This window comes from Aethalodelphis obliquidens, unplaced genomic scaffold (genome assembly GCF_003676395.1).
Source record: "Aethalodelphis obliquidens isolate GAN/ISIS:26980383/991018 unplaced genomic scaffold, ASM367639v1 scaffold78, whole genome shotgun sequence".
Taxonomy (NCBI): Eukaryota; Metazoa; Chordata; class Mammalia; order Artiodactyla; family Delphinidae; genus Aethalodelphis; species Aethalodelphis obliquidens.
Window position 1 is genome coordinate 5,954,113 of NW_020838022.1, and position 17,377 is coordinate 5,971,489.

General features: G+C 38.7%; 1 protein-coding gene across 3 annotated transcripts in view; it reads left to right on the forward strand.

The window, feature by feature from the left end:
* MAP7D3 (MAP7 domain containing 3) overlaps positions 1 to 17,377 on the forward strand; it is a 35,771-nt gene that overhangs the window by 5,087 nt on the left and 13,307 nt on the right. For 2 of the 3 annotated variants that reach the window (XM_027092429.1, XM_027092431.1), the window contains exons 2-10: positions 1,178 to 1,276; positions 1,370 to 1,453; positions 2,665 to 2,828; positions 5,712 to 5,823; positions 6,323 to 6,421; positions 9,693 to 9,782; positions 14,004 to 14,578; positions 15,127 to 15,257; positions 15,519 to 15,727. In XM_027092429.1, coding sequence (XP_026948230.1) covers positions 1,178 to 1,276; positions 1,370 to 1,453; positions 2,665 to 2,828; positions 5,712 to 5,823; positions 6,323 to 6,421; positions 9,693 to 9,782; positions 14,004 to 14,578; positions 15,127 to 15,257; positions 15,519 to 15,727 — 1,563 coding nt within the window. The remainder of the gene's footprint in view (positions 1 to 1,177; positions 1,277 to 1,369; positions 1,454 to 2,664; positions 2,829 to 5,711; positions 5,824 to 6,322; positions 6,422 to 9,692; positions 9,783 to 14,003; positions 14,579 to 15,126; positions 15,258 to 15,518; positions 15,728 to 17,377) is intronic. The other variant, XM_027092430.1, reaches the window with a different exon arrangement.

Sequence of the window (17,377 nt, forward strand, 5' to 3'; positions counted from 1 at the left end):
TCCCATACTCTTATATTTCACCCTTATTGAAGTTTATTTGCCATTTTCTACCTGTTCACACAAGATGTGTAAATTTATATTATATAATTTATATTTATTTGCTTGACATTTTCCTACCTAGAAAAATACCATCACATTGTCAATTCCTTGAATGTTTTCTCCACCTTCACTGTGCATCAGAATAGAGCTTTTAGCAACTGCAAAGGCCTGGGCCCCATTCTCAGAGAGTGGAGGCGGGGAGGGGAAGGCTTTGCTAATTTTTTTTAAAAGCAATTTGGGTGACTCTCGTGTGGAGCCAGGGTTGGAAGCCCCTGACCTAGGTAATTTATACATGTACTCCTTATATTGGGCCCAATCTCTGAGGCTCTCACTGTTGACACTTTTGCATCCAAATTCAGATCCATAAACTCCAAATGTTTTCTAAATTCCCCCAATTTATGGTGAAACATTTTTCCAAATCCTTGCCAGCTCAGTTTTTCTAGTACTTGCTGTAATGTCTGTCTGAGGCATTTTTGAAAGCTATTAATCAGCTCTTACTCACCTACCAGCTCGTGCTGCTACTTCTACTGACAACTCTGTGCGCACAGATAGGCTGGCATGTCTACGGTAAACACTGTTAATTCTTTGTTGAATTATTGTTGAACATCATAGGTACTCATTATGTCTTTGCTGACCCAGAGTCTGTCATGATTTTGCCTTGTAGAAGAGATTCTGTCCTTTATCATCGAAGATACAATTGGCTGTGCTTTGCCACCCCTGGATTAGCTGTTTGTATTCTTTCTTTTTTAAAAAATTAATTAATTTATTTATGGTTGTGTTGGGTCTTCGTTGCTGCATGCGGGCCTTCTCCAGCTGTGGCGAGCTGGGTCGTTGTGGTGCGTGGGCTTCTCACCGCAGTGGCCTCCCCTGTCTCAGAGCACGGGCTCCAGGTGTGCAGGCTTCAGTAGCTGTGGCACGTGGGCTCAGTAGTTGTGGTTCCTGGTCTCTAGAGCGCAGGCTCAGTAGCTGTGGCGCACGGGCCCACTTGCTCTGGGGTATGTGGGATCCTCCCGGACCAGGGCTCGAACCCGCGTCCCCTACATTGGCAGGTGGACTCCTAACCACTGTGCCACCAGGGAAGTCCCACTGTTTGTATTCTTAATATCGAATCCCTTTCCTTTATCTCCCTGTATTTTAGTTGCTGCTGCTAATGCCATTGCTGAAGAAAGACGGAGTCAGGGTAGCTTTAGCGCTCTTCCATCACAGCCCTCAAATATAAAATCAGCATTTAAACCAGGTATAATTTCTAGAATGCTTTGATAGATGTCAAAGTGTTATATCCTTAAAGTTTGATATCCTATGTCTAACTGTATTCTTTCTTTTTTTTTAGTAATAGATGGATCTGTGCTTAAAAATGATGTAAAGCAAAGATTAGCAAAGGAGCGCAGAGAGGAGAAAAAAAGACAAGATGATGGTATATTTTAGACTTTTTTTAAAAAAATTAAAATGAGTGAATTTTACGTTAAAGTTATATATTTCCAAAGTGGTTTTACTTACTTTTTAATCTGTTCATATGATAGATTACACGTTTTACAGTATGTGTTATACTGGATTAAGAGCTTATACTAAATGAGATAAAGAAGGTCCATGAAAAATATTTGACCAAATTGTTTTATTTTTGAACTAGTAGTTTCTGTTAGCTTTAATTTTCTGAAAATTAAGGTATGAAAATTTCTTCAACATTTGTAGAAACAAGCAAAATGGGATTTCAGAAAAATGACTTAGAAACAAAAATGAGGAAATTCCCTGGCGGTCCAGTGGTTAGCAGTCTGCTTTCACTGCTGGGGGTGGGTTCCAAAACAAAAACAAAAACCAAAAAAACAAAAAATGGAGTTGCTAATAATCCTAACATGGATATGGTATCTTTCACTGATTGCTATGCTTTTCAAGTGTAACTTTGTATCAATTAGGATCTAAAAGAATAATCTTTCTACACCTTGAGAGAATACTTTTTCATCTATGTATTTTTCTCATCTGGCCCTGTAAATCCACTGCAAAACTAGTGCTCAAGCTCATTCAAATAAAATAGCAATTGTCTTTGTTTTGGTGAGGAGCTGTTTCTTCCTGTAGCTCTTTAGAAGAGTATTTTACAACTTCATAGATGGCTCTCCAGGCTTTAGTGAGGGGAAATTTGAACGCAGGAAAGCATCATGCTGGTCAGTAATGTGGTATGTGCCTAAAGCCCACGAAGGTCAAACTAGTCTGTCTAGATGCGGCCTTTGAAAAGAAGTTTCCTAGTAGAAGGGAAAAAAAACATATATTCTGGCCATGTGTTTTTTTACATCTTGTTTTAATGTATAGCATATTAATCTGATGGGGTTTGACTTCAGCTCAAGTCAACAGAAACATCACATGAAAGAAAACATTTCTTCTGAATTTGGAATTTTAGTTCGGACAGGAGAGTCATCTAAGCCAATTCAGTTCTCAGGAGTTAAACGAACACCCAGTGGAAATGATTCTTTTGTGGCCATCTCTGTTCACTTATATAATAAGTCTTTAGTCATTAGCACAGGTTATGTTATTTTTAAGAAAGAGAATAAAATATAAACTTTTTCCTTCTCTGTCTGTAATGTGGAAAACTTAAAATATTTTCTTGGCTCTTACCTTGCATTTGGAATATTTCAGCTAATAAAGAGACACAACTACTTGAAAAAGAAAGAAAGTCTAAGATCCTATACGAAAAACAGATGGAAGAAAAGCAGCGAAAGCTGAGGGAACAGAAAGAAAAGGATGAACAACGGAGAATATCTGCAGAAAAAAAGAGAAACGAAAAGTTACAGGAAGAAAGGGTACATGTTTTTCTAGGCTGTTAATCAGATGATGCACTGTGTTGCCTGGTTCTGCAGTACTTTTTTCTTAGCCCTTCTCTGCTTTTACTGGAACCAATCCCAATTCTTTCATCTTTCCTTCAACATTAGCACCTCTTGCCCCATCCTGATCCGAGCCTTGCACGTCCAGGGAGAGAACCCTGTCCACTTGCGGGTGCCTGCGGCCTGGGCTTTGCTCTGAGCGGCTTTCTATCCTACAAAAGTGTTGTCCCATTGCCTAGTATTCACCTATCCACCGTCCCAGGGCCCCTGAGAGGCCCCCTTGTGACCCTGACCTGCTCTGCTTCTCACCTCAGCACTCGGCTCATCGAGTGAGTGGCGTGAGTGGCAGAGGCCCAGCCAAGCGAGAGCCTCGCACTCTCCCACGGTTCCCTGGCTCTCTCTCCTTTGTGCTCTCTCCCCCCTCCTTCTTGTTCCTTTTTTCCCTCTGTTGTTCTGTAGCCCTGCTCTCTTTTCCTGTGGGGACTCTGCTTTGGTGTCTTTGGCACTCTGTTGCTATGAGTCACCGCCTCTGTCGTGCCCTCTCGTTCCCCCTCTGGCGCTCTTCATTCAGTTTGTCTTTGACTGTTGTGTGGGCATCTGGCTGCCTGTCTCAATCTGTATGATTCTCTGTGGCTCCAAGTTGTTCCCCTGTAGGTTGTTCCACAGCTCTCCTGAGTGTCCTTGGCTCCTTCTGAATTCACATGTTCTGTCCTGTTCCTCGCTGTCATTCCCTCTTTTCTTTGTTCCAGTGACTCTCAAGTGTCCCTGAGTGAGCCTTGGTCTGTCTTTGGCTCTCTGTCTGACTGACTGACCTTTTTCTGCCCGAGGCACCTCCCTTTTCTTTCTGCTTTCTTTGTCTTAACTTCTCCCTCTTTTCTCTCCCCATCTTTATAGAGTTTCTGCCTCTCTCAGTATATGGGTTTTTATCTCCCTCTCTTTTTTTTCTGTTGGTCCAATTTTAAAATGTTTTTCCCTCTCCTTTTCTCTTTGGTTTCATTTCTCCCTAAGAGCCCCCTTCTCTGTGGTGCTCGCTTTTCCTCCTAATTTTTGCACACAGTTGGCTCTTGCAAATGCCTCACCCCCCAGCCCTTACCCCCGTTGGCGAATCTTCCTTATTCTAGGACTATTCCTGTGCTGTTTCTTCCCTGTCCATGGTCCACTAGCACCTTCTCTGTCTTTTTTTTCCTTCTAGCACATTCCAGTATTTAATGAATTCTCATTCAGAACTTGTGTCACTCTCTGTCTTCCTCTGTGAAACATCTCCTTAATTTACTTCTCTGTGGTAAAGAGAGTGAAGGCCAGAGAGACTGAACTAGGTAAAGAGAGAACCAAAGAAAGTAAAATAGAAAACTGTGCACAGAGTCGGGGAGGGTCCCTGGAGGAGAGAGAGTCCTGGGGACTGGGAGAAAAAAAGACAATCTTAGAGAAAGAGGAACCTGAGAGAGAGAACACCAAGAAAGAAGAAGCAACAAAATGATACTGTAGACAGAGCGGGAGCCAGAGACAGGGCAGGGGAAGAGGCCAGAAGACAAGGAGAAAGGGCAAAAGAGAACCGACCCCTGAGAGCCAGCATGGGGGAGTCCCAGACAGAGCAGGGACAGGTCGACACTGTGAGGAGGCTGCACGGAGGAAAAGAGGAGTGCTGAGGAGGGGCGAGTGTGGGCGGGGCTGCACGGGAGGCAGGCCGGGAGCTTGCACGGGAGCCACAGGTGCCTTCCTGGAAGGAACCTGAAAGAGCACAGAGGGTCAGCGCATCTGCAAACAGCAGGTTAGAATGCTTAGGAATCAGAGATGTTTGAGAAATACAAGAAGATTCTCTGTTTTTAGTCTTTATTATACTTTTTGGGTGTCTAACTAATTTAGAAAAAAAACTTACTTTCTGTTAGAAAATATAATTTTAAAATATTGCCATTAGATAAGTTTTATTTTAAGAATTGCAGTTGCTTTTCTCAGAGGATATGGGTGACTCTCTGTTTTCCTAGTATGTTTACCCTATTTACCCTCAGAGAAACGGTGGGAACATCGTAAGGATGATGTTGCTATGAAACGATTGTTGTCAGGGAAGAATAGAAAACTTTCTGGCCCTGAGTTGATTTGCTTACCTGAGTGTAGTCCATGGTATGTTACAGCACAGGGTGAGGAATAGCTGAAAAAAGAAAACTGCCTCTCATTTCCAGCAATGGCCTTGTTTCGCCACAGTGTAGCATTTACATTTGTAGAGCTGTTATCCTGCCCAGTTCAAATTGAAGCTGAGGTCAAGACAAACACATCTCTTTAAAAATTTGATTAGTTAACGCCAGAATTTAAGATGTTACAAATGTGGGTATAACAGATGATCTGGCACAGATTTCACATATGTGTATTAGTTGATTTGTTTTTCCTGCCTCATTCTACAAAGAATTTAAGGTATATTTTAAAAAAGACATACCACAACCAGATGAGAAAATAAGTGGTTGAGGGAATCAAGCAGAGGGGGAAATTAAAGTAAGAAAATAATAAAACATAAGGTATAATTAGCATACACCAAAGTGTACCACTCAGTCTTTGTATAGTTGCTAGAATAGGCTACACGTTTGGTTCTAAATTTCCTAATGATATAATAAGCAAAGAGGGAAGCACAGTCAGCTCCTTGATTCGTGTCCATAAGATTAAAACCTAGTTATTCGGGAGAACGTGGATTGATACCCGAGATGTATTGAACTTTAACTTTTTACCTGAGATGTTTCCAGTTCTATCTTTTATTTAAAAAAATTTGCCTGATTGGAAAATTTGGTAGTGGGGGTATTTTATAACCGAGAGATCAAAATTATACTAATCAATATAATGCATATGTAAAAATTTGTTGGCGTTTTTTTAAAATAGGAGAGATTCAAAGCTGCCCTTCATCGTACACTGGAACGGAGCAGCCGTATTGATTATCAAAAAAGATGGTCATGGGAAGGCTCTACAACAGTGAACTATCAGAATAAAACTGGTAATTAATACAGCTGCTAAACTTTAAGTTCATTCATTTTCACATGTAAATATTGGCTACTAGTATAAGGTTGCATTTACTACAAAAGGTTTTGAGGTTTGTATCCTAGGTGAAAACACTGCCATGTACTTACTCTTTGGCATGTGTTTAAATTTGTGTCATGTGAGATCGCCAAAGAACCAGGTGAAATTTTATAGTAATTGTATTTTATCCACTATATCCAAAATCTTACCATTTAAACTTGTAATCAGTGTAAAAATGAATAATAATTGATAAGTTTTACACAGCTTTATCCAGTGCATATTTTAAAAATAGTCTTGTTTAATATTGATGTACTGTAAATTTTTCCTATGTGTGGACATAATTCTATACAGTTGCATAAAATGTAAGTAAAATTTATATAGTTTATGCTCCATAGAAGTACATCATGAACTCATTTTGTTTCAGCTAGTGATGCTTTTTTAAATATGAGTACAGTAAATCTTATATCTTTTCTCAGCCAACAGACATTCTGTATCTACTGAAAAGCTTGAACAGGGGACTTCTGGATTACATAAACAAGTGTCATCTGCAAGTCCTCAAAATTCTATTGCCAAGAGTAAGTAGTTATTTCGTGTATTCTACTGAGTTTCAAACCAATGAAATCAATTCTTTATATGTATTTCCACAGTACCACTTATTTAGATTGTAGGACATTTCAGAAGAACACCACCTTGTTTTACAGTAGAGATGGTCATTACTATTCTGTATTTTCATCAGTATAAATACTTGTTTCTTGATTTGTGTACTAATCATATCAGATGGGTCTGTTGGGCTTAGGTAGCCCAACAAATATGAAACATATTTTGACCAAAAGACATTGCCATTAGGTGGTACAATAATTTATTTTAGAATTAATTCATATTCTATTTAACCTATAAATGAAATCACTTTTTCTAGGGACTAGACTGGTCATTCAGTTTTCATTAAGTTTCATGAATATTACCTCATTTAAGGAAAATAATAGCATATATATAGCAGTGGACAGGTTGATCTGCTTCACATATATATAAAGTTGACAGGCAAGTATAATTACCTTCCTAGTTGTATAGTTAAGACCCCAAGAAATTCGGTGATTTCCACTCCTCCATACTGATTTATGGTTTATATTTTAGTCATTTGATGGATGGATCATGGTATTTAAATTGTACATTCCACTAGCAAGTCCATGTTTTCCCCCAAAGCAAATAAAGTGGTAACAGTGTTTAATGAGAGAAGTATTGCTAAGCTCCACTTTACAACTCTTCCTGCAGGTAATGCAGTGTTCTTTAAAATAAAACAAAGTTATCTACTATGGATACTTCAAATACCTTTTGCTCCTAGTGTTTGCACTTTTAATTAGCGTTCCTTTTTTTCTTTTTTTTTCTTTTGGCTGCCCGGCTTGTGGGATTTTACTTAGTTCCTCGACCAGGGATTGAACCCGTACCCTACGCAGTGAAAGCACGGAGTCCTAACCACTGGACAGCCAGGGAATTCCCTAGAGTTCCTTATCTTTAAAAAAAATCTTTACCAGAGTGTGTGTCAGTGACCATTTCTGGCTTGTAGTACATGGTGCTTCTCATTGATAATTGAAATGGATTAGACAGCCATACCCATATGGAGAAAAAAACAGAAGTGATCTGGGCAGGAAAAAGACATGGCAGACATACTCCACATCATTCCCTCAAACTTAGCCGTAAGAAAAGAAGAAATACCACCTTTGTACCTTGTGAATTGAGACAAAGGCATAATTATAGTTTGAATTAAACACAGGGAGATCAGCTCGGTGCTTTGTGACCGCCTGGAGAGGTGGGATAGGGAGGGTGGGAGGGAGGGAGACGCAAGCGGGAAGAGATATGGGAATATATGTATATATATAACTGATTCATTTTGTTGTGAAGCTGAAACTAACATACCATTGTAAAGCAATTATACTCCAATAAAGATGCTAAAAAAAAAAAAAAAAAAAAATGTTTCTTTTGTATTATTAGGTGCCTTGGCAGTTTTTTGAGCAATGCTGATTGCTCTAAAATTCCACTACAGCAAAAGATTCTGGACCTCATTTAAAGTATAATTAGTTAATTGTCTAACTTAATAGGAAAGATTTCCATTTTTGTCTAAATATTATAGTTTTAATATGTTGAAAAGGATTTTTGTTTTGTTCATCCTTACGTTATTTGTACTTTTAGAACTCTTACAGTTTCCAACGATGAACTTGAGAGGTCTTTCATTGTTTGTCAGTCTTGGTGCATCTAATTTTCTCTTGTAATGGTCCAGTAAAAGTTGATCCACTTTCCACCCTTACCCTCAATATGCTTTCCCAGAGCACTTTTATGTATAGTCCAGGTTCATTCATAGATTAATGTGGGAGGATTTTCTTTAACACCTTGCTTGTCATGTAATTAATTTATTATTCACAAACTCAATCCTTTAGAAAAACTAGGTAACATTCATTGTAATGTTATGTTTATATACTTTCATTTTAATTTATTTTAATTGTTTCATAAGCATTGGCCATGTTTTACTATCTAATTGCTTGGAGGAATTAGCAGAGATTTCTTGCACAGACATTTATTACATTTTTAATATAATGAGCAAACACTAGTGTGTTTTCATTAATATGTGTGCCTGCTGTATCAATGAGACATGTAAAGAGGAGGGACAGGTGATGACTTTCAAGTTAATAATTAGTTGAATTGCGCTGAAGGAACAATTCCAAGTAACTTTTTAATATAAGAAGGTATGTGTGGAAGATACTTTATGAAAGAGTTTGCTTAAAGTTACAGTATATTGCACACTCTGAAATGATGAATGCCATTAAATTAATGATTCCAATAATTTTATTGAAAATAAAATCAATATTGTCAGTGTCTTACCTTTGTAAAATCCCTTCAAATTGAAATAAAACCTGTTCAATCCAGAGAGATGAACATTTCAAACTCAAATGAAGTTTATAATCTAACCTGTGATATTTTAAATAGCGTTGCTTTAAATCTTGACTGATTCAAATAGTCTGTTTTTCTTCTGCTCACTGCTGACTTATAATAACTGTTCACACTATTTTGTCATTTCTTGCAGTGTGATAATGAGGGATAGGTGATTTCATCACATGGTCGAATTGATTACACTTCTGTGGTTCATGCTGTGCAATTACATTATCAATTCAAGAATTTTCACAAGACGCTATGTTGTCATACGTACTTTAATTTAGAGGTTCCCAAAAGAGAAGTTCTTCTTTAAAGACTTTCATCAGTATCCTGAACCATAATATTTCAAGTGAAATGGAAAAGACACAAAAGTGTCTTTTCCCATATGACTGGTTTGGGTTGATAAAATTGTGACATCTATACCAAATGTTAATGATCATTTTTATTTAAAAAATGCTAGTTAAGGGACTTTCCTGGCAGTCCAGTGGTTAGGACTTGGTGCTTTCCTTGCCATGGCCTGGGTTCAATCCCTGGTCAGGGAACTAAGATCCCACAAGCCGCGTGGCACAGCCAAAAAAAAAAAAAACCAAAAAAACCAAGTTAAAACTGAACTATAAATTACTTTAGTAATAGATGTTATGGACTGTGTCCAAAATTAAGTGTTGTATATTCCTAATTTGGGAACTTTGATGTTGTCAGTATCAGATTTTCCCGCTTAATTTTTACTGTTTCCTAAATAATTTTATTTCACTTCGTATAACTTACTTAAAGAGTAAACTAGTTTTAAGTTTGGGCATGTAAAATTTCTGCATAATACTTGAAATTTAAATAAGATAAAAAATGTTTGGGAACGGGTGGCTCACCCCTGAAATAATATATATAAACAGCTTGTAAAAGGTAAAATTCTTTGCCCTTGATCTCCAGAAACAACAGAAAAGAGGAGAAGCTCATCTCTGAATAGAAGATGTAGCAAACTGCATTCATCTACAGAACAAGTGGAAGAAAAAACACCTGGTTAGTTATTTCTATGTACCGGTCTTAAATGGTGGTTTAAAAGCATTATATTTATGTCAACATTCAGCTGCTTGAAAAGCCATTCCAAAACATTGGAAGCCAAAATATCCCTTCTTTAACTAAAAAATGTACTTTGGTGCCATGCTTATTTGGCTGAAGCCAGAAGAGTCTTCAAATGAAATATATAATTCTGCAGTGAAGCTGAGGAGGTCACAGAATGTTGGTATAGACAGAGTTGTCCTGAAGCACTTGATTCCCTTCAAATGTTTCATCAGTTCGCACATTGAAGTTCTAAATTACCGGCAACATTTTGAACTTCAAAGCTTTGCTTTGTTGCTTCACAGCATAATCTACATCTATCCTTTGGGTGTGTTTTCACTGCTGATGATTACACACAAGATTTCCAAATTATTACTGAAGTACTTCTTTATGTAAAGTTGTTTCTAACACCCCCCTAAGTTTTCCCTGTTAAACATGATTTTCCTTTCTTTTCCGTAACAAACTGTTCACTTACAGAAGACTCTCCATTTAATTGATTCAGGTCACATCCTCTTATAACAAATGTCATTGTCACAGGGATCTTTTTTCTTTTTTTTATAAATTTATTTATTTTTATTTTTGGCTGTGTTGGGTCTTTTTTTCCGGACATGCAGGCTCAACGGCCATGGCTCACGGGCCCAGCCGCTCTGTGGCATGTGGGATCTCCCCGGACTGGGGCATGAACCCGTGTCCCCTGCATCGGCAGGCGGACTCTCAACCACTGCGCCACCAGGGAAGCCCTATGTTGGGTCTTTGTTGCTGTGCACGGGCTTTCTCTAGTTGCAGCGAGCAGGGGCTACCCTTCGTCGCGGTGTGTGGGCTTCTTGTTGCAGTGGCTTCTCTTGTTGTGGAGCACGGGCTGTAGGCACGTGGGCTTCAGTAGTTGTGGCTCATGGGCTTAGTTGCTCTGTGGCATGTGGGATCTTCCCGGACCAGGGCTCGAACCCGTGTCCCCTGCATTGGCAGGTGGATTCTTAACCACTGCGCCACCAGGGAAGCCCCCACAGGGATCTTTTTGAACATAAAAATTTATTGGAGCAAGCTATTTACAAGATTTACTTTTAACAGAATAATTCACTCAGTCTCTTGGAGCTATTGGCAATCGACTTGACCAATATGACTGTCAGTGACACATCTGGAGGAATCCATGTCAGAGTTGTTTTGTCATGTACAACTATTTTCTCCACGTGTGAGTTCCTCTGTAGAGACTCCATACATTGGGTATGGTTCTGCTAGATACATTACCTGGATTCCTGCTTTGGGGTTATTGTGGTATGCTGGGGCCTTTGCCCCTCTATTCAGGTATTCTTTTCCCTAACAGTGTAGTCCCATCAGGTGGCAGTTTTCAGTCCTGTTATATATGTGTGGCTCTCATTGCCTCTGCTTTTAGGCTGGGAAAGTTATCATTTGCAGCAGTTCACATTGCTCCTTCTTGCTTTGCATTTATTTGTGAGACCTCGAATCAAATCCTTTCTGTTTTTTTCTCATCATTTAGTTTGTCAGTTATACACTAGTCTTTGGGAGAATAATTTAATCCGTCTCCTGTTCATCCCAACAAAAGCGTCAGTAGCCAGGAACAAAAGTGCTGTTTCATTATTAATTTCTGGAAGCAGTACTCCAGGTAACAGGCATAGAGTAGAGTGCCTGAAAGTGTTAGTATTTGTGCTTAAAAGTAGGTTGTATCACTTAGTTTTCTACAGTAAGGCATAAAAATAATTTGAATCAATACTTTGCAAATGAGTGATTCTACCCAACATTTTATGTTGCATATTTATGATTTCTAGCAGGGTAGAATAGTTATCAGTTTAATTTATAGGATGAGATAGGGACCTTTGGTTGTTAAATTGTAAAACAGTGGGTTTCTTAACCTGTGTTTAAGTGTATCACAGTACTGTGAAAAGTACTGGATTTTAAAAATATAGAAAAACTTAAATAATATCAAGGGAGAAAGTGTCCTACTCCACCCTTCTTTTTTTCTTAAAATGCGGAAGAACAACATTGAGCGGCTCTTTAGCTTTTAATTAAGAACATAAAGATTGTTAGTAAAATAAAACAGATCTTCAGGGTTATGTGGATTTTCTCATTTATAGGTTACATATCATGTTAGACATACCTTTAGATAGTAAGTCCTTAGTAATGGAGAGCTCTAGTGCATTGTTCCCATCCTTTTTGTCTTTTTTTCTCCACTTTTTCCTTTCCAGAATATATCCCACCCCCTTTGCTTATTTTTATGTCTATATCCGTATGATTAGTAAACCAAAGTGCTGTCATAGACTTTGTGGTAGTGCAGCTTTACTTCTCTTGGTAATCCTCAACTTTGTTTATGCCTAGTTGTATGTGTGTCAGATTATTTTCTACCAGTCTCCCCTGAGTCTATTGTAAGGTATTCTAATTACTTTCATTTTATTTTAATATATTACTCCTATTAAAAACCTCAATATTTTACCTTAAATTTCTGTAGTTATTAGAAATCTAGTTATTATACTTACTCTATTTTCTGTAGCAGTGTTAAATAAGTGACTGTTTAGGCACATACAAGTATGTAAGTAAAATGCTTTCTCTACCAAAAGTGAGGGACTAAAAAATAACCGAGTCTTATATTTACCAAGTCTTTAGAAAGCTACCACCAAACACCTTCCTTAAAATGTTTACTTTAGGGAATGCCCTGGTGGTCCAGTGGTTAGGACTCCATGCTCTCAATGCCGAGGGCCCAGGTTCTGTTCCTGGTCAGGGAACTAAGATCCCACAAGCCACGTGGTATGGCCAAAAAAAAAAAATCACTTTATTATAAAGCAATAAATATTCAGTGTAGAAAATTTTTAAATATAATTTTCTATTATTCCAATACCCACTGATAACTGAATATTTTCTTTGCGTTTACATATTTTTTAATAGAATGGGATCGTAACCTGCTTTTGTTTAAACTCAACATATACTGTTTTCTATGTCCAAAAATTGTATATTATTACTCTTAATGACTGCCTTAGTATAGTCCAAGTTTTGTGTTGAATATTTGGATTATATTTAAATACAATTATTAAATTATATTATTAAACAATGCTGTAGTAAGTAATCTCATACATACATTTTCATTTATTTATCTGATTTTTTCTTCAGAATAACCTAAAAGTGAAATTGCAAGAACAAAGAGTGTGGACTTTTTATTTTAAAAAAATACTGATTGATTGATTGATTTGGCTGCGTTGGGTCTTAGTTGCGGCATGCGGGATCTTTGTTGTGGTGCACAGGCTTCTCTCTGGTGTGCATGCGTGGGCTCAGTAGTTGCGGCACGCAGGCTCTCTAGTTGCGGCGCGTGGGCTCTAGAGCATGCAGGCTTAAGTGCCCCGCGGCATGTGGGATCTTAGTTCCCCAAACAGGGCTCGAACCCTTGTCTCCTGCATTGGAAGGCAGATTCTTAGCCACTGGACCACCAGGGACGTCCCGAGTGTGTACTTTTTAGAATGGCTTTTGATACACTATTGCCAACATGCTTCCCAGGGAGCATATACCAATCCATACTTCCACCAGCAGTGCATGAGGTTGCCTGGTTCCCAACATTAGTATTATCACTTTCCTCTATCTTAGCTGGTACCGGATATTAGGACTTTTGTCCATTTGTTAGGCTAAAAATATTTAGATTGTTAAAGCTGGAAGAGACCTTGGAGATCCAGCCCATTCTGATTAATGTCTTATTACAATTTTTAGTATGGGTGAGAAAATGCTTTTTTATACTCTATTTTAAAACGATCATGTATAGAATGCCTTATGTAATCACCTGTAATGGTAAGATCCCTGGCCTTGGTGACGTTGTTTAGATTACTTTTAAAAAGCATTGAAGGTCTTGTAATTTTCTATGAAAATCATTTCTGAACTATAGTGTGATTAAAATAGAAATGGCTTACGGCAAACATCAGCTTTGGAGAAGCATCTTATTTTCGTCTGGAGTGGACTGTTTTCACAATGCCTCTCTTGGTGGTGGTGCTGCTTCTGAAGTACCAACTTTGCGATGCTTCTGTTCTGTGTCTGTGATCCATTTCAGTAAACATTTCTGTGTTGTGTGTAATCCCTGTCATTTCCTAATAAACGCAGTCTCTTTGTTTTTATATTGTTACATGGTACATTTCTGTCTTATCAAATTTCTAGCTGTGTGGAATTTCACTCTCTGTCCTCATTTACCTACAGGCATCCACAATATATTCCAATATGTAAACATGCCCCTGCTTAAGCACAGCAGTGATGAATTGAAGAGTACCATAGTGCCTCACAAGTCAACAGTGGTAATACCTCCCCAGGAGAAAGTAGACACACCCTCCAAGACAAGCGTGGAAACGGCCCCCAAGGCGAGTGTGGAAGTGCCCCTGGAGGTGAGCGTGGAAGCACCCCCCAAGGCAAGCTTGGAAGTATCCCCCGAGGCAAGCTTGGAAGTATCCACCGAGGTGAGCCTGGAAGCACCTCCAGAGGCGAGCGCAGGAACACCCCCCACTAGCGTGGAAACATCACCTGAGGCAAGCGAGGATCTGTTCCTTGAGGCGAGTGTGGATCCGTCCCCACAGGTGAGCATGGACTCATCCCCAGAGGTGAGCGTGGACTCGTCCCCAGAGGTGAGCACGGAAGCGTCATCTGAGGCGACCGTGGAAGCATCCCCAGAGGAGAGTACAGAAGTGCCCTCTGAGGCAAGTATGGAGGCGCCCCCCGAGGCCTCCCCTGCGGTGACCATGGGAATGTCTTCCAAGGTGAAAATGAAAGACTCTTCACAGGTTCGACAAGTGCCTTTCATTGAGAAATTTTCTATTAAAATCTGTATGTTTTGTTGTATAGATTATGATAGGTCAGATTTCACAACATAAGCAACTTCTTATTTATAGCGTTCTGTGATAAAATAAATTCACGTTAATAATTTAAAATTATATGATATTCGTTGTTGCAGAGTTTACCCCCCCAAAGCTGGAATATTGGTTAATTTTTAGTAGAAGAGACAAAATAAAGCAGTTTATATGAACTGTGTTTCTAAACTCTGAAGGAACGTTTTTGAGAACTATTGCAAACCTCAATTAGGATTTAAAAATAAAAGTAGGTTTTGAAGTAAAAGAATTCTTTTAAATTATTTCTATGACATGCTTGAATTGTGTAATATAAATTGTTAGTCTGGAAGAATGTATCTCTGTACCTAATGCTCATGCATGAAAGGAAAATTGGGAGTTTAAGGAGCTATAATTATATGTTATTCAGAATATTTTTCTCTTGAAAAGCCAGCTGCAAAAGGTAATGCTAGTAATTTCTTATCTGATTGTATTGATCTGTTCAGAAATCAGGAACGGACAAACAGGCCTCAAACCCGATTACGAAGAAGCGCCTATCACCATCACAGATACCGTGTTATAGATGGTCATCTTCTCCTACAAGCAGGTGGTGTCCTCCATCTCCCATCAGTGCTAGGTAAGTAGCTTATTTGCCACTGTTCCTGATACGTATTTTACCAGGATAAATTTCACATCAGTGTTTCATAAATAATTTAGTATGCATGGTAATGTAAATATAAAGGGAAGAGCCTTTAAAAATGGATTTACCTTTGTTATAAAATATCATTATATCATAAAGTCAAGACATTACAGCTTATGAAATGGTACACTAAAAATCATCACATATGTATTACAAAACCATACCAGACTTCCCCCATTAACTATTACTTTTTCCCAGCAGGCAAATCCAAAAGAATCGCCCCCCGTCACCTTCACCCGCCACGTCAAAACAGTCGACGCAGTTTTCTTTTTCCTGTGGAGTAATTCCTATGCAGCGTACCGTATTTGCACAAAATGCATTAGGTACTATTGGAATGAGAAATGAAGCCATCTCTAACACCATTAACAGCTCTGAGACTGCAAGCCAAAAGGATATGATCTGTGAAGGTGAGTTCGTTCACTAAGAAGTTCATTTCAGCAACACAGAAAAGGTAGTTTGGGAACTGTCAACGTCATTTTACTCCCCAGTGCAGAGAACTTTAGGAAGCGAACTTTTTTTAAATAAAGAGAATTTCACCAGTCACGCTGGCACACTGCTTTTTGTTTGCTTGCTGGAACTTCTTACCCCCATTTTTGGAACTGATATTGGAGGTATGGATGGGTTGGATGAGTGCCATGGTCTAGGTGGTGCCTGCATTTCCCTCCAGCTCCGATAGTGGATGGCCCTAAGGTATTTTCCGTCCTTGGAGAGAGCACGCCAGCCATTTGTGGCTGAGCAGGTTTCCTTCAGGAGCTGTAGGGCAGTTTCCATACATAGACCATACATGTGTCAGGTCAGTATGTGGGTTCCAAAAAGTATCATATTGGTATTTTGCCATTCTTTTTTTTAATTGAAGTACAGTTGATTTACAATGTTGTGTTAGTTTCTGGTATATAGCAAAGTGAATCAGCTATATATGTATTCTTTTTCATATTCTTTTTCATTATAGGTTATTGCAAGATATTGAATGTAGTTTCCAGTGCTATACAGTAGGACCTTATTGTTTATTTTATATATAGTAGTTCATATCTGCTAATCCCAAACTCCTAATTTATCCCTCCCCCTGCTCCTTTCCCCTTTGGTAACCGTAAGTTTGTTTTCTATGTCTGTGAGTCTGTTTCTGTTTTGTTTTTTTTAAATTTTAATTGAAATACAGTTGACTTACAATGTTGTGTTAGTTTCAGGTGTACAGCAAAGTGATTCAGTTAATACATATATATATATATATAAATATACACATATATATATATATAAATATACACATTCTTTTTTTACATTCTCTTCCATTATAGGTTATTACAAGATATTGAGTATAGTTCCATGTGCTATATAGTAGGTCCTTGTTGGTTTTCTGTTTTATATATAGTAGTGTGTATATTTTAATCCCAAACTCCTAATTTTTTTTTAAATTTTATTTATTTATTTTTTATGGCTGTGTTGGGTCTTCGTTTCTGTGCAAGGGCTTTCTCTAGTTGGGGCAAGCGGGGGCCACTCTTCATCGCGGTGCGCGGGCCTCTCACTATCGCGGCCTCTCTTGTTGCGGAGCACAGGCTCCAGACGCACAGGCTCAGTAATTGTGGCTCACGGGCCTAGTTGCTCCGCGGCATGTGGGATCTTCCCAGACCAGGGCTCAAACCCGTGTCCCCTGCATTGGCAGGCAGATTCTCAACTACTGCGCCACCAGGGAAGCCCCCAAACTCCTAATTTATCCCTCCCCACCCCTCCCCTTTGGTAACCATAAGATTGTTTCCTATGTCTGTGAGTCTATTTCTGTATTGTAAATAACTTCATTTGTATCATTTTCTTAGATTCCACATATAAGCGATATCATATGTTATTTGTCTTTCTCTGTCTAGCTTACTTCACTTAGTATGATAACATCTTGGTCCTAATATGTTGCTGCAAATGGCATTATTTCATTCTTTTTTATGGCTGAGTAATATTCCATTGTATATATGTACCACATCTTCTTTATCCACTCCTTTGCCGATGGACATTTGGTTTGCTTCCATGTCTTGGCTAATGTAAATAATGCTGCTGTGAACAATGGGGTGCAT